At 45.5% G+C, this 20,271-nt stretch overlaps 1 protein-coding gene across 2 annotated transcripts in view; it reads left to right on the plus strand.

Annotated features, from left to right (window-relative positions):
• RYR2 (ryanodine receptor 2) overlaps window positions 1-20,271 on the plus strand; it is a 544,399-nt gene that overhangs the window by 343,174 nt on the left and 180,954 nt on the right. Inside the window, exons 27-34 of one of the 2 annotated variants that reach the window (XM_053667877.1) lie at window positions 3,684-3,892; window positions 5,885-6,059; window positions 11,441-11,649; window positions 12,110-12,462; window positions 14,015-14,129; window positions 15,266-15,426; window positions 17,191-17,350; window positions 17,721-17,807. In XM_053667877.1, the coding sequence (XP_053523852.1) occupies window positions 3,684-3,892; window positions 5,885-6,059; window positions 11,441-11,649; window positions 12,110-12,462; window positions 14,015-14,129; window positions 15,266-15,426; window positions 17,191-17,350; window positions 17,721-17,807 (1,469 nt within the window). The remainder of the gene's footprint in view (window positions 1-3,683; window positions 3,893-5,884; window positions 6,060-11,440; window positions 11,650-12,109; window positions 12,463-14,014; window positions 14,130-15,265; window positions 15,427-17,190; window positions 17,351-17,720; window positions 17,808-20,271) is intronic. The other variant, XM_053667878.1, reaches the window with a different exon arrangement.

The raw sequence follows: 20,271 nt of genomic DNA on the forward strand, positions 1-20,271 counted from the left end.
ATGCGGTGGTTCTGGCTGGTGTGGCTTGGTGGTTGAGGGCTGGCCTGTGAATCAAAGGCTCGCTGGTTTGATTCCCAGTCAGGACATGTGCCCAGGCCAGGTCCCCAATAGGGGCACATGAGAGGCAACCACACATTGACGTTTCTCTCCCTCTCTCTCTCTCCCTTCCCCTCTCTCTAAAAGTGAGTAAATAAAATCTAGAGAAAAAACAAAGATGCAGGGTGTCTGGATGAAGAAAACAAGATCTTTACATATACTGTCTGAAAGAGACTCACTTGAGACTGAAAAAAACTGATTGAAATATGCATATGGACTGAAAGTAAAGTGATAGAAAAAGAGATTTCATGCAAATGGAAATGAAGAAAAGCTTGGGTTGGGGAAATTGTGATTTTCACAAGGATGATGAAAATGGAAATTAAAGGAGAGATGTGAGATTATAGCGAATAAGTCTGGTGATCACTAGGATAAGATTAAAAACATTACTTTATAAGTGACTGTACTGCTTCTGATATTAAAGAAGTTAAGAGCATAAAAATTTTTCTGCAATGGAATCTAATCCTATGTTATTAATCCAGGTTATAATTTATTTTCTAGTAGAAAAATGCTACATAATTTAGACTGAATCTGAACTCAGTATTTGAACTGTACTCTTTTTGAAGTCTTGTCCTGAATACTACTATAAACATTGAAAATTAATTTTCTTCATTATAGGGTTTTATTAAAATTGGAATTGCTTAATCAGAAACAATACAAGGTTAAAAGGATATTTGTTAATATCAGTAATTTTACTTATCTAGATACATGTAAAATATTTTAGATGTATATGAAATTTTAAAGACAGTAGCCTCCCTTCCTTCATAGCTTACTATAAATTAAAATAATTTAATGTAATGCATAATTAGATCTCGCCTGCCCTCTAGTGGCCAGTGTCTTTTATATGTAGGGTTTGCAGCCTGCTGTGGTAGATGCGTTGGCCCTGTGTGATCCGTCTTGTGATCCCTCCCTGTGCAGCACCTGGGGGACCTGGGAACACAGTATCATTCATACCTTACCCTTAATCTTGAGGTGGTTTGATAAAGGCAGCTCCTGAATTTCTTCTCCTGTGATCAGTAACAGCCTTGATAAAATGAATTAGGAATATATTGGCTGACTTCATTTTCTAGTGTCAGTTTCAATTATATTATTTATAACAACATAAAAATCATGTATGTAGCACACATGACCTAGAACTGCCTACTAAACAAATATGAATATAGAGTGTTTAACATCCAGTGAAGCCTAAGACATGCACGTTTGGGGGACAGGGGTGCCACCATCAGCTGCAGGCCTGGGCACCTGTGTCTGGGCTCAGGATAGGTTTCGTTCCTCCCTCAGCTGGCACCTGATTTGTACCCCCTCTCCAGGTTCAGTGCCACAGGGGACACAAAGAAATTTGTCACAGATTGTCTGGATCTGTTCTTAGAACTTCTGTGGGTCCATATTTTCACTGATTATTGAGAAACAGAATGCTAAACGGTTGCTTCTGAAACCATGTCTGTGAGCTCACCTAACAAATGAGAGAAGTACAGAGTCTGAGCCGCGAGACACACCGATGTGGAGGGAGGCGTGAGGAGGCCCGTGGGGACGTGTCCGTTCCCAGGGCGGACTGAGCCTCACGAGTGGTGAGGGGAAACCACCAGGCCCAAGACCTCCGGCACCGCTGCCTCGAATCGTCACGCTCTTTCAGGGAGCCCGCACTCCCACTTCCTCTATCAGGAGAGCAGCGGTGCCAACTTTTAATGCCAAGAGACATGTGCAGCGGGCTCTTATGGACCTTGTTATGTTTTCAGGCCGAAGCTGCCGTCTGGCATGTTAGGTGTAAGCTGGTGTGAATGTGCCTGCCTCCCCTGACCACCTGAGCCTCATGGGCCTGTTGGTGGAGGTGATGCTCCAGGAACCTGAACAGGAAAATACATCTGTGCGTTTTTCTGTACTTTACAATCCTAAAACCCTAGTGTCCACACTTAGAAAAGAAGGTGTTTTCTCTTTTGTTCATATTAAAATACAGTGTATAATTTTACTTGCAAATGTTGACACAATTAAAATAAGGATAACTACAAAAAAGCATTCTTCTCTGAAAAGGAGTTCCCAGGTGTCTGGGTGGTAGGTGGCATTTCGAGTTGGAGGCTGTCACTGCTGCTGAGTGGGGGCAGCTGGGAGCATGCTGGGTGGTCAGGCGTGTGCATGTGCACATGTGTGTTGTGGGGAGAAGGTGGAAACACGACGTGTCCCTTGCCCAGAAACAGCACAGGTGTTGAAAGGTCAGCACATACAGTTCTGCTGTACCCTCAATAATCACCACAGACCATCAAAAAGCAGTAGTTGACCGTTTCATTATTCACGCCCTCCTCGTGCGTGCTGGACCTCTCAGTCCATTTTCTTTACTTCACTCTAATCGTGAATTGTTTGAAGGTGGGCTGGCTGTGCATCTACTGGGGACCTTTAGAGTTTATCTAGGTTTCGTATAGTTCTGATTAGGTCACATGCAATTGGTGGTTAAGCTGTTATTAAACTTGTATTATTTATAAGGTCTTTCCCAGCTCTTGAAAGGTTTATAGGTGAGTGCTAACATTTACCAGCACCTTCTATCTCTGTGCCAGCTGCAGAAGCAGAGGGCAGAGAACACAGGCTGTGGCCCAAGGCAGCTCCCGAATTCTGCCATTTGTTAGTTGTGTCTTCGGTTAAATCACTCCAGTTTCCTTCTCTGTGTCTAAACCAGACCGTAGCTGAGCTGACTGCATCCTCGGAGGTGTCGTTCAGTGGACCTTGTCCCTATGCCCTGTGACTTCCCGGGGGCTGCCATTCTCACAGTCACCCTGGCTTCAGGTTCCTCGGTCTGAGGTTTCTCACTCCTGCTCTCAGTCCACCTGTGTTGACTGTCAGTCCACACGTGTCTATTCTCAGCCCACATGCACCAGTCCATGTGCATCCACAATCAATTCACATGCATTTACTTTCAACCCATGTGCATGCACTCTTAGTCCATGTGTGTCCCTCCAGTCCACTCTTGGTCCACATGCATCCACAGTAAATACACATGTGCTCACTCTCAGTCTGGTGCCCCCTTTCAATCCATGTGTATCACCTGTTTTTCCCTTTGCACCAAACACACTGATTCTCATGTTAGACATGGCTCTTCTACTTCCCCCCAATTCCTAAAACAACGTCTGTGTGTGCAGCGCATCATAGTAACATGTGGGCAGTGGGAGTTTGTGGGTGGTAGCCCTGCTCTGCTGTTTGTAGTTTTCTCTCCCCCCTACTGCCCGGCCAGGTCTTCCCTCTTCTGTTCCACCCACACGTGTGGGTTCATTCCTTATGTGGAGTGGCTTCTGTCTGTCCATGCCTCACGTGCATCTTACCTTCTTCTGCCACCCAACTGTCCAGTGGCTAGTAGGTCTTTCATGCAGAAAGATAGTTCCCCGCTGAAAGGGCGGCCTTGCTGCCGGCTTAGCCCGCTGCAGAATTCCTGTGCTGTGCGTGGGCTGTAGCAGTGGGAGGCTGTCCAGGTCAGTTGCTCTGCACAGTATCAGGCACAATGGGAATAAGAATGTTGATAGCCCGTGGGCACAGGTGTGAGTCCCGAATGTGGGTGTGGCTGCTATGCCAGCTCCCGTGATGATGAGCAGAGCCCCCTTCCCCCGCAGCAGCCCGGGCCGAAGTGTGCAGCAGCACCGGAGAGCGGTTCCGGATCTTCCGCGCAGAGAAAACCTACGCCGTGAAGGCCGGGAGGTGGTACTTTGAGTTTGAGGCAGTCACGGCGGGAGACATGCGGGTCGGTTGGAGCAAGCCGGGCTGCCAGCCGGATCTGGAGCTGGGCGCCGACGAGCACGCCTTCGCTTTTGACGGTTTCAAGGTGAGCGGCCAACGTCTGCTGGGCCCCTGGTGGCCTCCCTCCGAGCCTGGGCTACCCCTGCTAGGACAGCGACAGCTGTGCTTTCTGGAGCAAGAATTTGGAAATTTGCTAGGGAAGCTTTTGCCCTTGTGGTTTCAAAACATTTTTCTGCATGGTACAAATACAGTAAAGCCATTAACAAAGAGACAAATCACCCATATCTATCAAAAGTGTTACAAACACGTATGCTGATTAAAGACGCATTCTTTGTGACACAGCAGTTTCCGGAGGAAATGTGTCCTCAGAGCAGTGAGTCATGCTAGGTAGACACATTTATTAACTGTAAGAATACCTAAGGCAGTGTGGTTTGCAATCACAAAAGGTTTTGATTTTCAACATTGTTAGTAATTTTTATTTCTTAAACTGTGGGGAAGCTGGTCAGGTGCTTATTCTTTCATTTATGTATCATATAAATGTTTAAATATTTTTGTCTAAGTTATTTAAACATTAAAAAAATGTATCTATATGAACATAGCCACAATAGAATAGTAGTCATTTTTTGGTTAATAAAATTATTGATACTTTATTCTTTTATTTGTATTCTCTGATTTTTCTTCAGTGGATTGTATTCCTTTTCATATGAGGGGAAAAGTCTAGTACAACAAAGGAATTTAGAATAAATACGCAGTCATGTAGCACAGGGGTGTCCAGCCTGCAGCCTGTGGGACCACATGCAGCCCAGGACTGGCAATGATTGTGGCCCAACACAAAATTCTAAATTTACTTAAATCCTTTTTTGTTGTCTACCAGTTTTTGTTAGTTTTGTGTGTTTAATGTGTGGCCCAGGACAATTCTCCTCCTTCCAGTGTGGCCCAGGGATGCTACAGGGTCGGACGCCCCGACAGAGATTTGACGTGGGGTGTTCGGCCCGCGTCACGTGCGGGAAAGCATTTCCAGGCTAGAGATCAGCGTTGAGTCCTTTAAAGCCCCTGCCCACTTTGGTTCTGAAAGGGCATGTTTCCTGAGTCCCGTTTTTTATTTCAGGTGGGAAAATTTAAGACCTTTCGATGCCTAATTTAGTTAAATAAGTTTTCCAAAAACTGCTATGTGTGATACACTGGAGGAATCACATTGTTTTGCATTGGTGACTATATTGCACTACATATTAGCTCACAGTGAAGTTTACGCTTAGGGGAAGTTAAAAGGCTTTACTGGAAAATGAATATAACTAATTTTGTACCTATAGATCAGTAGAGTATATTATATTTATCAAACTACATTTTAAGTATATTTATAATATGAGATTTCACCTGTGTTTATCAAACACTATTAGTATATATATTCAGTCTTTAACTTTTTATTTCAGCAAACATATTAAGAACATTTTTAGGTTTGATTTGAACCTTTTGTTTTATCATACGGGCTGGGGAAAAAGTAGGTTTACAGTTGTTCATTTGGAAAATAATACAATAATTAATAATAGTAACAAGAATAAACTCTGTTTTGTATACTCCCAACTGCAAACCCACTTTTGCCCCACTGTGTATATTGAAATGCTTCTAGATTTCTATTTTGTTAAGTATCAGTTCCATTGATTCCAAGGAGTGCAATTTTATTTTGAAATGGATGAAAATTCAAATCTCATTGATAAATTGTCAGCTGGATTCTCCTCTCAAAATTCTTTGTATTTTGGGGAGTAGAGAAAAAACAACCATGTCTGGGGAAGCAGTCATTGTGGGGAGATAAATTTTTAAAGTCATAGAGTTTCTTGTTTAATAGGAAGTACGTGGACTAAATTTTTAAATGACGGACTCTCAAAATGAGGAAAACGCATTGGGGTTTTTCCTGAGCCAGTCCATACAGTGCTTAGAATTCTCAGACTTCCCATCTCTTGGGCCAGCGGGCCCCTTCCTGTTGCCCTGGGTAACAGGAGGCTGTGCCGCCCGGCTTCCCGAGGGTGGTGGGCGGGGTCTGTTCTGGCTTTCTGGGTGCTCATTCATTCTTCTTCCCCAGGCCCAGCGGTGGCACCAGGGCAATGAGCACTATGGGCGCTCTTGGCAAGCTGGCGATGTCGTGGGCTGTATGGTCGACATGACGGAGCACACCATGATGTTTACACTGAATGGCGAGATCCTGCTTGATGATTCAGGCTCGGAACTGGCCTTCAAGGACTTTGACGTGGGTGACGGTAAGTGTGGTGGGTCTCAGGTGGCATAGTGAGGCGCTCTGCTCTGATGCCACATGACCGCTGTGTGCGTCAAGGGGAGGGTGGAGGGGCTGCCGCCGAGAGGCCCACGGTACCCATGTGGCCCATTTGGTCAGACACCCTCGCAGTCACTCTAGTGAAAGCAGTGTCCACACTGCTTAGCTGGGTTTCATTGAGGCAGTGGCAGCTTTTCCGAATGGGAGTAAGAAAATAAATGGTAGGCAAAAGTACCATTTTCCACAAATGTTAAATTTTTTATTTTGAACTTTGCTCTGAGCTGCATATAAATTCTTTCTGTTCCTTCGTTTCATAAGAAGGTAAGGAGAACCTCCTCATTCAGGCTCTCTGCTGGATGCTGAGATGATAAAGGTGAAATCATTGTCCTTTTTAAAAATTTTATTATTTTTAAAAATTATTTTATTGTAGTTCAGTTACAGTTGTCTGTATTTTTTTCCCCATCCCTCCCCCTTCCCCCTCCAAACCCACCTCCCTCCCTCCCTTGCTTCCACCCTCCCCCTTGGTTTTGTCCACGTGTCCTTCATAGTAGTTCCTGTAAACCCTTCCCCGCATTGTCCCCCCCTTCCCCTCTGGTTTCTGTCAGATTGTTCTTAATTTCAGTGTCTCTGGTTATATTTTGTTTGCTATTTTCTTTTGTTGATTAGGTTCCTTAGAACCTAATTAGATTAGATTAAAGGTGAGATCATATGGTATTTGTCCCTCACAGCCTGGCTTACTTCACTTAGCATAACGCTCTCCAGTTCCATCCAGGCTGTCTGTCCCAAAGAGTGGGAGAACATCGATCGGCAGGAAAATCTCAAATATTCCACACAACAGCGTCTTTACCGATCTGTCCCCTAAAGCAAGGGACATAAAGGAAAGAATCAACAAATGGAACCCTATCAAATTTAAAAGCTTCTGCATCGCTAAAGAAAACAGCATTAAAATGAAAAGAGAACCAACTATATGGGGAAACATTTGCCAATGATACCTCACACTAGGGTTTGATCTCCAAGGTATATAAAGAACTCACACAACTCCACTTCAGGAAGACAAAAAACTCAGTTAAAAATGGGCAAAAGATTTGAACAGATACTTCTCTAAGGAGGACACACAGAGGGCCCAGAGACATATGCAGACATTGCCCTGTCTCTGTGCAGGTCACAACAGACCAGGGGTGTCCACATTTGCATGATTGGCGATCAGTGGCGAAGTTCTGAAATACAGTGCAGAAGGTGCCACGGGAGCACAGGGTAGGGAGCAGACAGCAGGCTGTGGCAGGCCGTGGCCTGGAGCAGGGCTGTGAAGGGGAAGGCCCTTTGTGAAGCAAATGCTTCCAGAAAGGAGCCCTTGGCCGCAGGAGGTTATTTCAATTTACATTCATTTAAATTGAATGAAGTTAAAAGTGGAGTTTCTGAATGGCACTTGCTGCATTTTAAGGGCTCAGTGGGGAGCTCTGGCTAGTGGTGCCCCTACTGGACAGCACAGGTACAGCACACTTACAGCCTCTCTGAAGGCACAGTGAAATGACTTGGACCCTGTTGCTTTAGAGCAGCGATTTTCCACTGGTGTGCAGCAAGGAGTTTTACAACATGCAACACCTGAATGTGTGGTCAGGGGCGCTGGCCTCTCTTCCCTTCCATTATCAAGTGAAAAAATGGCAACAGCCAATACAAAACTAGCTGTCCAGTGTGAATTAGTCAAAATTGTACCTATTTTTTGGATCAAATGGGGAAAAATTCTTTTTGATGTGCCACAGAATTTTAGTAATTTGTTTGTGTGTGCCATGAGATGAAAAAGCTTGAAAATTGCTGCTTTACAGCACAGACACAAGATTACTTAATAAATATTACATAAATACTATTTCAAAATGAGCTAAAACTTTTTTTTGGAATGACTGTAGGTTTATTCTATTCTTTGAATATATACAGTCTTGGGATTTAAGATACACCTCATTCAGTACTTTTAATATTCAGTAAATTTGTCACTGATCTTCAAAAGTTAGCCAGCTCATTATTTGCATTAAATTTTATATTTGTTCATTCAGTATGCTTCTGAGCAGGTATTGTTGTGGGGAAATGAAGCGACCAGACACCGAGGGATTCTGGAGTACGAGGTTTATTCCTTTACGTGCACGGGCCCAGAGGAGTCAGTCTCCAAATTCCGAGCCCCAAACAAAGGATTCTTGGGGAATATATAGATTAGGGGTCTTCCTGTGTACGTGACAAACGTGGGGTACAGAAACAGAATGTGATAATCGTTCTATTAGTGGGGGTGCCAGTTTCAGTCCTACTGACTATCCGGCTATCCGCTCTTCTGGCGGGGGGTGCTAGTTCCAGTCCTACTGACTATCCGCTTTCCAGACAGCCCCATCACTCTCCTATTGCGCCCGGCGTCCTAGGCGAGCCAAAGTCTCCTGAGGCTTCTCCTTCAGTATGACCATTATTTTGGCTGGATAAAATTAACAGGAACTTCATGTTTTCATAACTTAATTTCTCTTTGGTACACCTGTATCTCTGGGTGATGAAACTGGCAGGTAACCCTCACCTGCTGGTGCATTGCATTTCAGAGCAGTCATGTGTGGGAAGAGGCTGGAGAGAGACTTTCTGTTTACCTCTTTCTCTGCTGGCCAATATTATGGACATGGCCAGAGATTTTATCTTTATGCAGGTCAGTGGAGAAGTTCTAAAACAAAGACATGCAGGAAGCACATCTTTGTTTTAACTGGTTGTTGCTTAAAATGTGTGCATCCCGTGCTTTCCTTCTTTGGGAGTTAAAATCTTGAAATGCCCTTGTGAGCTGTTTACTTAATTTACATCACATACATTCCCATGAAGGCGTGAGAGTGATGCAGGGCGGACTCCCACCCACACTGTGTGAGTGTACAGTGGAGTTACTGCTGCAGAGTGTCCCCAAGACCTGTCATGGTGGCGGCTGGGACCCCGGGGCTCTGCGGTGAGTCAGGTGGCAGCCACCTGCACGGCTGTGCTGTTTGACTTGAAGGCACAGTGAAATAATGACTGGACTTGGAGGAGTGACTGGGCACTTGCAGGGAGAGGTCTGTGCAGAGTTCTGGAGCATGCTGGCCACCTGTCTAGGAGCCCTGTGGTCTGCGTGGCTGGGTTCTCTCGGGATGTGTTGGGAAAGGGGCGTTTTGGCCTGGGGTGCAGGTTCTAGGTTTTATGGGGCCATGACTGTAGCTGTGAACTTTGTAGGGGTCAGTCCTGATTGTAAGTCTTCTGCTGTGGGAGGAGTTGATCCATACCTGTGACTTTCAGGTGCTTCAAGTAGTGGGTGGCGTTTTCCCCTTCTGCCTTAGTAACTTTTCATGGTTTCCTAAATGCAAAGAAACTTGGTGGACTTTGCCTGGGTGTAACTCCCTCAGGAGGCCTATGTGAAGCTCCCTAACTTGCCCATCAACTGGAGATAGCCATGGAACATGTGGGGCTCCCAGGGACAAGTTTGAAAATCCACTCATTGAGGCCAACGGATTTCTTAGCACGGGAATATACAGTAATTGCTCAGGTACCAGGGAAGTTTCATAGTTGTTCTGTTTTCAAATGGTTCTTACACCCAGCTTGTCTCTGTGCCTGCACCATACATTCTGTATCTAGTTCCTGATTCCCTTTCATTGCTGAAAAAACAGCTCCATCATACATGGCTATGGAAGCAACTGAAAAAACCATGTGGTGAGATGGATGGAAAAGATCTGGTATGTAAAATGTACACACACTCACATATTTACGTAGCCCTTTTCTCTGACTCCTCGGGGGACGATTGTTTAAAACAACTTTCCTTGGTTACCTGTTCAGGAGCTGTCACAGTGCAAACACAGCTGTGGCTTTTAACAATTTAACTAGAAGCTCATTATTCACACTTCCTCAAGCAAGACTGGGCATGTCCTGCATCCTGGTTGGTAGCAGTGCTGTGCTACCATTTATTTCCATTTGATCTGATGAATATGAAATGGGTGAAGTCATCATGAATTACTGGATGTAATTTCTACTGTCATGTGCTATTTCGAAGGTTATATATTGCTTTTGTTGCCACTACTTTCAGCAAGGGAAGGAGCAGGAGCCACAGTGGTAGAAAATTGTTAGCTTGTCCTCAGAAGCCAGTGCTTTTTTAGATCTACTAGTCAGCTTCTCAGATTTGTAGTCTGCATTTTAATGCTGACCTTGTTTACTGTGCCGAGTACTTGAACTTTTGTATGAAATATTATAGAAAGAAATTAAGAGCACATAAACATCCCCCACCAAAAATACCATGTCATTCTTTTGCCAAAGGTGATCGATTCAGAAGAGCCCCATGAACCCTGAGCAGAACTGATAGTCCCCCCTTTTATGCAACAGTGGGAAGACTTGCTAACCCTGCCCACATTAGATTAGCTTATGAAATATATTATTTGCTCAATTGCTATTGCTTTTGATTTAGTTTCTCGTTTCCTTTAACTTACTCTTTGGTTTCATGTGTTGATAGTTGAGGTGAGACTGCATGGTTCTGTGTAAGCTGCAGGGATTGTTAGATGGAAGGAAAAGACACGGAGGGATTAGTTTCAGTGAATTTAACAACTATCAAAGTAATTGTTTATGTTTATATTTTTCCATGCTTAGATCTAGTATGGCCCAGCCAAAAAAGGGCAGTATTCTTAGTCCTGGCCATGTAGCTCAGTTGGTTAGAGCGTCATCCCTTCATGCCAAGGTTGTGGGTTCCATCCCCTGTCAGGGCATGCATAAGAAGCAACCATGAAAATAAGTGGAGCAACCAATGGATGTTTCTCTCTCTTTCCCTCCCCCCTCCCCCCTCTCTCTCTGAAATCAATCAGTAAAAAATAAATAACTTTTAATAAAGAGCAGAATTCCAAAGCAAAAGCAGCTATCCGTGGAGGAAAACCTTTCAAATGTTCCTTTCAGTCCTTTTTCCTTTGAGTTACGTGTGAAGGACTCTGCAGCTCAGGCTGTGTTGGGGGTTTGCGCAGTTCAGGTTACTAGCCAGGTGGGAGAGCAGCACCCTCTGGCTCTTTCTTTTCCCACTTGCCCTCCTCGGTGGAGCCATGCACTCCAGATCCAGGGGCTGTGGGACAGGAGCTCCTTCTGTGACTGTGCCCCCTGGGGTCCTGGAGGACCTCGGGGCTCCTTAGCACTTCTCTCTTTTACAAGGTGAAGAGGGGCTTATCAAGGGGTCACAGTAAATTATGATGCTAAGATCAAACACTGCTCTTCTGGCCTTACTACTGACACTTAGTGTCGGTCCTCTCTATCCCACCGTTGTCTTCACCGCAGACACGTCTCTCACATGGTAAGAGTTCTGCAGCAATACTACATTCTATGCTAACGGGGTCGGATTTGGATTCTCCTTTCTTCCAGGATTCATACCTGTGTGCAGCCTTGGGGTGGCTCAGGTGGGAAGGATGAACTTTGGCAAGGACGTGAGCACCTTGAAGTATTTCACCATCTGTGGCTTACAGGAGGGCTATGAACCCTTCGCCGTTAACACGAACAGGGACATCACCATGTGGCTAAGCAAGCGACTTCCTCAGTTTCTCCAGGTCCCGTCAAACCACGAACACATCGAGGTTCGCTTTTTCTTTAAATATCAGACCATCGCCAGAACCAGGGGTGGGGGTCTTTACCTGTAAGAGTTCGTATGGACAGTTGTCACTCAGTTAGAATGGTAGCTCCAAGGGGTGACATAGTAGTGGAATCTAAGACTAGGGTCATCGTCCTCGATTGTAAACATTTTATGAGTCGTGGATGAGACCGATGCATGCTTACTAATTCTCCGTGTGTGAGGGCAAGGTCAGGATCTGCCGGAGTGTACACAATCATAACACGGATTTCCCCAGCCGTCTTCTGCGTGCAGCAGACCTGCGAGTGTACCTGTGACACGGTGCTCACTGTGCGCAGTTACCTCACTGATGAAGCCCGCCAGGTGCGGCCGTGTTTGCGGTGCTAAGGGTGCGCTGTGCGGGGTCTTTAGAACCACCAAGCCAGCAGTGCCGATTGGAATGGAACCATTGCTTTTTTGCGTGCTAGGTGACCAGGATCGATGGCACCGTGGACAGCTCCCCATGTTTAAAGGTCACGCAGAAGTCATTCGGGGCCCAGAACAGCAGCACCGACATCATGTTCTACCGCCTGAGCATGCCCATCGAGTGTGCGGAGGTCTTCTCCAGGCCGGCAGCCGGGGCGCTGCCGGGGGCCGGCCTCTTCGGGCCCAAGAACGATTTGGAGGATTATGATGTGGACTCTGACTTCGAGGTTCTGATGAAGACGGCACATGGCCACCTGGTGCCCGATCGGGCTGACAAAGACAGAGATGCTCCGAAGCCAGAGTTTAATAACCACAAGGACTACACGCAGGAGAAGCCCTCTCGTCTGAAACAAAGGTCGCTGATCTGTGCAGAGTGGTTTTCAGCCTGTGCTTGCTGCGTGGGGTGGGCGCTGCAGAGGGTGGGGATCTCCCCCCTCGGCTTTGTCTTTCGCTTCGCCTTTCTTCTTGCACTGAGGGTCATGCTGGGGACAGCGAAGCCACGTGCTCGTCTTCTCATTTTTTGCCACCTACATAATGTATCCCAAATTACATTTTTCTGCATTTTTATGAATGTTATGGTAAAAAAACCAAAATTCTACCACTTTTAAGTGGGCTTAGAAATTTTAAGTGTACAGCATAGTTAAATGAACAGTAGTGTTAAGTACATTCACTTTGTTGTGAAACATATTTCACGATGTTTTCATCTTGCAAAACCAAGACCCTCTGCTCATAAACAACTCTCTTTCCCCCCCTCCCTGCAGGCTCTCGTAACCACCGATCTACTGTCGGTGTCTGTTACTCTGACTGCGCTGGTACCTCTGTTAAGTGTGATCATACAGTTTTTGTCTTTGCGACTTGCTTGTCTCCTTCGGTGCGATGTCCTCAAGGTCATCCATGCTGTAGCACCTGTCAGAACTTTTCTTTTTTAAGGCTGAGTAATATTGCATCGTGCACGCAGCCACATTTCGTTGATCCTCTCATCCGTTCATTCCCTGCTGGAGGTCTGGCTGATTCCACCTCCTGGCTGTTACACACAGCGCTGTTACCAACACAACCCGACTCTCAGTTGTGTCAGATACGAGCCCAGAAGGGGGATGGCTGGGAGTTCTGTTTTCAAGTCAGAGAGGAACCTTCATGGTTCTCTGCAGCTGTCGCACCATCACGACCTTACCACCACTGTATGGGTTCAGATTTCTTCACATCCTTGTCAATTCTTGTTGCTTTTTCCCCCCCATATTAGCTATCCTATGGGTATGAAGTGATGTTTTGTTATGGTTGTGATTTGTATTTCCCTGATAATTAGTGATAGTGAACATCTTTTCATATTCTTTTTTGGCCATTTATAGACCATTTTTGGAGAAAAATTTTTTAAATTCTTTGTCCATTTTTGGATTGACATTTTTGCTTTTTGTTGTTGAGCTCTGAGTTCTTTATGTATACTGGATATTAATCCCTTATCAGTTATGTGGTTGGCAAATATTCTCTCCTGAGAATCAGTTTTTAAGATGTCTCTATTTACATTCTTCTTGAACTGAAAGAGTATTCTCTCTAAATGGTATTTTTATGGACAAGAAAGGAGCTTGTTTTGCAATATTTTCTTGCACTAAATCTGCATTTCTCAAGCTCAGCATGCTCTGGGTCAGATAGCTCTTTGTTGCGAGAGTCTGCCCTGAGCATTCTAAGATGTTTAGTGACGTCCCTGGCCTGCACCCACTGGGTGCCGGTGGCACACACTTGGCCCTTGGCCCTGCCTGTGACAACCAAACATACCTCCAGACAGTGCCAGAGTCCTCTGGGAAGGAAAGTCACCCTGGTTGAGAGTCACACCACCAAACTGGTCGTGTGTTCATGTTTGAGGCGGGCAGAACTTCCAGTGTGGCTGATCCACAGTCCCGTAACACTTCCAGATTCCTGCTCAGGAAGACAAAGCCCGATTACAGCACCAGCCACTCGGCGAGACTCACCGAAGATGTCCTCGCAGATGACCGGGACGACCACGACTATTTGATGCAGACGTCCACGGTACGAGGTTACAGCTGTCCTTCCGTGCATCTCTCGCTGTGCTTTGGGTCCCACATGGTCCACTTTGGGTAATCGTATTTAGCAAGCTTATTTTTAAAGTAATTATTTGCTTATTTGGGGGGGACTAAAAAGTGGAAAAATATATGTATGTGAGTTAAGAGATTTATTTTAGGAAAAATTTCTTTAATGGTGCCTGAAATCCTGATTCTACCATCTTGTTTCTTGGCAAAATTTGAATATGTGATTTAGGTTTTTCCAAGTACATATAAAGTCTCTCATCTTTGTAATATGTCTAGAAGGAGGTCCATTGTATTTTTGTAGAGGCCAAGTTTTGCTGCCTGCCATTCGAAATGTTCAGGACAACTTCTGCTAAAATACAAAGTGGAAAGAGATGGATAGTTAAAGTGATTTCAAGGTGTGAAAATACTGCATGTTTGTGCTAGGAAAGGTGAAGCATAGACACAGGTAGGTGACAGGTGTAAATCTCTAGCACAGGTTAGCATTCAGTCTTCACTGGCGCAATGTGAAACGTGCCTGCCTAATGGTTGGTGATTTTATTATATAAACATACTGTATGTGCACACATACATATGGTATGAATGTTCTGTATGTTCTCACAACATACATGCGTACACACTTGGGACTATAAAAATGTCAAACCATTTAGCATGTCCTCTCAGGTAGAGTCTTTTCTCTTTTTCCTACTATTTCTAGTTTAATGCGGGATATCTGTTTTAAAACTTCTGTTTTGTAGTGTCCATCTTTGGTGCCAATAACATTTTAATTAGGTTCATAGTTTAAAGTAAATATATTCTTCCCTGGCTGTTGTGGCTCAGTGGGTTGAGTTCCAGCCCATCGCTGGTTTAATTCCCACTCAGGGCACATACCTGGGTTGTGGGCCAGGTCCCTAGTTGGGGGGTGCGTGAGAGGCAACCACACATTGATGTTTCTGTCCCTTCTTTCTCCCTCCCTTCCCCACTCTCTAAAAATAAATAAATAAAATATTTAAAAAATAATGAAATAAATATATTCTTTGGCAATTTGAAATTTTGTCAAAGAATACATAGCCAAAACATTGCAAATTGAAGTTTTGCTTCATTTTCCTTTGCCAACCCCTGGTTTTGCTGTGTCGACAGTACTATTACTCAGTGAGAATCTTCCCCGGACAAGAACCCGCTAACGTCTGGGTGGGCTGGATCACGTCTGATTTCCATCAGTACGATACCTGCTTCGACTTGGACAGAGTTCGCACAGTAACCGTTACTCTTGGAGACGAAAAAGGAAAAGTGCATGAAAGGTTGGTTTCTCTCCATTTCCTGCAAGTGACATCTGATGAAAAAGGTGGTAAACCTAGGAATATTTTCCCTGGGATTTTGTGCCCAGGGTAATATTTCTATTTAGAGGAGCAATATAATAAAAACTTTAATATCAGTGTTCTTTCTGTTGCCCATATGAGCCAGCCAGGAATCTGAATATAATAAAAGTGAAACCCATCCTAAAGTGAGAGTGGCACTCCTGTCTGGGTAATAACCATGTGTTCCCTCAGGTGACCTTGTACGAGACTAACAACTCGGGTTACAACCCTCAGCCTCCAGGCTGGGGTTATGGATGGGTGAACGTGAGGCAGTTAGCATTTGGTCCGATACGTATGACGGGAGCTGGTCTGTGGTGGGGAGACAGTTGGAGATGTGAAGGGCTCGTCGTTTAGCCCAAGTGGACACATTTGAACTTGGACTGAGGAGCAGTGGGTTCTTTCCTCAGCTTGGCCATTGACTCGCTGTGTGGCTTTGGGTAAGTCACTTACACTTTCTGTGCCATCCTTTCTCATTTGTAAAACAAACTCAAACCAAACATTCAAAAAAGTGAAGAAGGCTATCTTCCTTGCAGAACTAGACAAGAGAAGATCCGACCATTTGCATCTATCTTTTGCGCCTGTGCATCCTCTCTGATCTGCTGAGACAGGTCTCGTGGAAATAGTCCTCCACATGTTGCTTTTCTCTTACACCTGCTCCTCATTTTTGGTGACAGGAAGTTCACTCTCCTGCCTTCAGGGTTCAGCACTGGAAACACTTGAACTTTGACCCTAAGACAGTGGGCCTGGCACAAACCTCCAGTGCAGAGTGCTTCTTGTCAGTGTAGGGGCCCCAAACCAGCAATATTCTGGGGGATATACTTGATATTCAGAGAAGGCAACAATATAAGGAAATAACTCAGTCTAGCGATGAGCTGCCTAGTAGGTGACTCCGGAGTAGGGAATAGTCTGGGGGAGGGTGGGTGCATCTTATGTAAGTGGTGCAAAGAAACACAGTTGACTTTTGCTTATTTAGAAACTGACAGTACCTCACCTTCTTGTTCTTTGCCTGCCTTTGACATTTTTTATTTTATTTTTTGCTGATCTCATGAAAACGTCTGTATAGTGGCAGAGAAAGCACAAACAGCTTAAGTTTGTTACCATCTCTGGTGAAGGTTTTGCCAAAGGCAAAACTCAGGTGGGGTTTGTGGATGGTACCACTGATTTTGTGCATATTCCAGCTAAGTCTCTCTCTCATAAGAGGTCACCTGGAACTGTCCCTAAAGGGACACTTTTTAAACCAAATTGTAAATACATTGAAGGACTGATGGCTCATGTAGAATTTGTCTAAGGACTCTGAGAGTGTTTAAAAATTAGTGCTTCTCATCTCAGAACAGTGGTTAAAAAACTCTTGAGAACAAAAATTACAAATTTGGATGATTATTAAATAAACTTTTTTGAACTTCAGAAAAAGGTCCAGTTTGGTTTGAGTTTTTGGAGGGAAGGTGCAGGTCAGTTCTTACCTGGTTCCAGCTTGTTGACCTGTCTCCATTAGGTGTGGACTTAGGGACGTGTAAGACCTGATTCAGAGCGCCCCCTGGTGCCAGTGAAGTTTTGCTCAGAGTCACAGACTCGGGCCCATGTGCACCTCTCCCATCACAGCATGAGCTTGTTGCTTGCGCAGCATAATTTAGGTTTAGTTTGCAAGATACACATGCTTTCTGTTACACGTGTGGTTGTACAAAGATAAAAATGTTCTTTGAAATTCAGCATCAAACGCAGCAACTGCTACATGGTGTGTGCGGGCGAGAGCACGAGCCCTGGGCAGGGCCGCAGCAACAGCGGGCTGGAGATCGGCTGCGTGGTGGATGCTGCCACCGGGCTGCTCACCTTCACGGCCAACGGCAAGGAGCTGAGCACATACTACCAGGTACCGGTCGGCCGTGGGTGCCCGCTTCTCTGGAGGGAGGCGTTGTTACCCGTTAGGGGAAAACGCCTTTTGTCAGATCAAAAAATAAATTAGGAAAATGTGAAAACAGAAGTAAGCCGATTAAGTGTTTTCACTTCTGTTTGAATAATAGCTGTGCCTTATGCCCTGCAGAGTAAAGAGTATATTCCCCCATCAACGTTTGTATAGTAAAGGAGAGACTTCTAATAATTATTGGAAGACAGTGTCCCTGTGAGAGAAAGGACAAGTCTCTGGTTCCCTTTCATAAAGTGTTCCTTAGTTGCTGTGAAGAAAGTGTTTTCTTTCTGTTCCTTCCTTTACTAGTGGCATTCAGTGCATTGGTTTCTTTAAGGTGGAGCCAAGTACCAAATTGTTTCCTGCGGTTTTTGCGCAAGCTACAAGTCCCAATGTCTTCCAGTTTGAGTTGGGAAGAATAAAGGTAAGAAGGACTCGCTCTTGGTATTTTTTGTGAATTAGGTGCTGTTAGGGAATAACGTTTACTTAAATGAATTCAGTATTTTGTTAGTATTGCTATTAATCTTGTAAATCATTTTTGAAAAGAAAGTCAGCCATGTTTAAAAATTCTATGATCTATTTCCACTCATTAGGAGAACATTATTAGGAATTCGTTCTCTTCAGTCATCATAAATATAGTTGCCAGTAAAACTTGGCTTATACAGAACAAAAATGCCAAATTACATAGAACTCGGTAATCCCGAAACTGACATGTGAGCTAGTGGATGGGCTTACAGAGCTGACGCAGGCTTCCTTGTGGTCGTGCAGGGCACCGGCACGCACAGGTTCTGTGAGAACATCAATGAAAGTGCACCGAGATGCATGGGGTGGATCAGGAAAAGCTGTAAGAAGAGGAGACTTTTTGGTTGGCTCTTAACTGTTGAATAGGAGACCTCAGGGGACATTGACTGGGGGGTGGGTGACAGAAAACAGAGAAACGTAAGCTGGAAAGTGCTGAGCTGAAGAATTCAGTGTGACTATGACAGAGAATGCCTTCTGGCATGGCTGGAGATGAGGGTGCCTAGAAGTGGACCAAGTCCATGTTGAAAGGCCTTGGACGCTGTGCTGCAAAGTCCGCTCCTGTCCCATAGTTGGTCCCCCACTGGAAATGTGGAGCAGGAGACGGGGCGTAGTCCAGCCGTTGGGGGAGAACTTGTTGGTGCTAATGGAGGAGAAGCCTTGGTGCTCGCAGGACGAGGGCGGGCAGGCAGCAGCAGCTCGGTGTCAGCAACTTGGTGCTGTGGATGCTGGAGAATGTGCGCAGGCACGGTGATGGATGGAGGGTGTTTTAGAGGAGAAGTTAATAGAATTTGACAGTGAATTGAATTGAGATTTGTTGATGACTTGGAGTCAGCAGGTCAGGCACTCAAGGAGAATGAAGAATCGAGGATTAATGTATAATTTTAGTGTGTACGGGGGGGATGCTAATGCAGCCACAAGCGGAAGAGCAGGTTTGACATTCAGGAAGTGGAACGAAGTGAATTTGGCACTTGTGAACATGGGGAGGCCAGGTGCACATCAGGTGACTCTACTGGACAGTTTCCATGATGCCTCAGTGACCATGGACTTGTCTTTAAACCATGCGAGCCTGGTTTCTGCCTTTGTAAGTGGATGTTTGGCCACCACAGAAAGGCCCATGCAATACATACTAAAGGAATTATGGCATTTGTTAATCAGGAGGGCATTAGGGTGCTTTCCAGAAGAATTTCTGAAAAATAATGGACAAAAATCTACATTACAGTGAATTTCAGTTGAAAATGTGAGAAAGGAGGCAGCGGGTTTAGATGGTATTTTTTTTTTTGCCTCTAACAGAAGTGGTGGTTTCTTGGAACCCTGACTGACGTGTGCACTGGCCTGTCCATCATCTGCACTTGTGCGTGGGTTGGGTAGAGTGGATTGAATGTGCCCGAGACTGGACTGCTGCCCATCACTAGCCGCTCCTAACCTGACCACCTGGTCTCCCCTGACATTTCATAGCAGCTCTGGTTGCTTAGGCTCAACACCTGGGAGTCATCCTTGACTTTCCCCTTCACATTCTGTGTCCCGGTTCCTGCACCTTCTGACCCCTGCTGACCCCCAGCCTGCTCCCTGGCACTGTCATCTCTCAGCCTGTTTCTCAAGTGGCTGCCTCATGGGGTTTCTTTCCATAATTTACCCTTGCCCATCTGTGTATCGTTAAACAGTCTGTGCAGCCATCGCAGCTTTCAAGTGCAAATCAGATCGTGTCCTTCCAGTGCTGGAAACCCTAGAATCCCTCTTTCCCATCGGTACAACTCAGAGGTCTCCTGATGGCTCCCTGGCCCCGAGGGGCCTGAGCTCTGGACTCTCTGGCTCCTCCTCCCCCTGCTCCGCCCTCCTCCACACCACTACTCTGGCCTCCAGTGCTTACTCATGCTTTCTAGGCACGCTGCCTCCCTAGGGCCTTTGAACTGGCCACCTCCTCCCCCGCCACATGGGCATTTCTTCCCTGCATATCCACAGGTTGTCCTTCGGTTCTTTCCTTAACTGTCGCCTGCTCAGCGACACCCATTCTGACCACCCTGTTTGTTACTGCCCTGCCTTCTGCTTCTCCCACCCTGTGGCCTTGTTCTGACGTACTATGCTAATTTACTTATCGGTTGTGCTTGCGTCTTCAATGAGAAATCAGGAGCTGTGTGAGGGCCTTTTGTCTGCGTTGTTCTTGGTCCCTAAACCAGGGATGGGCCGTCTGACAGGAGAGAGGGAGACTGAAGCCCGTGCAGGAAGATGAGATGGGTTTCACATGGCCCATCGCAGGCAGGCAGAGTGGTGCCACGGTCGCACATGGATGTGCAGGCCTTGGCGGAGTCGAGGGCTCTCTGTCCTTTAGACCAGACTGATGGGATTAGGGCTGCAGATCTGTGCTGTGG

Source organism: Artibeus jamaicensis, unplaced genomic scaffold (genome assembly GCF_021234435.1).
Source record: "Artibeus jamaicensis isolate MK-2021 breed Jamaican fruit bat unplaced genomic scaffold, CSHL_Jam_final contig_473, whole genome shotgun sequence".
Classification (NCBI taxonomy): Eukaryota; Metazoa; Chordata; class Mammalia; order Chiroptera; family Phyllostomidae; genus Artibeus; species Artibeus jamaicensis.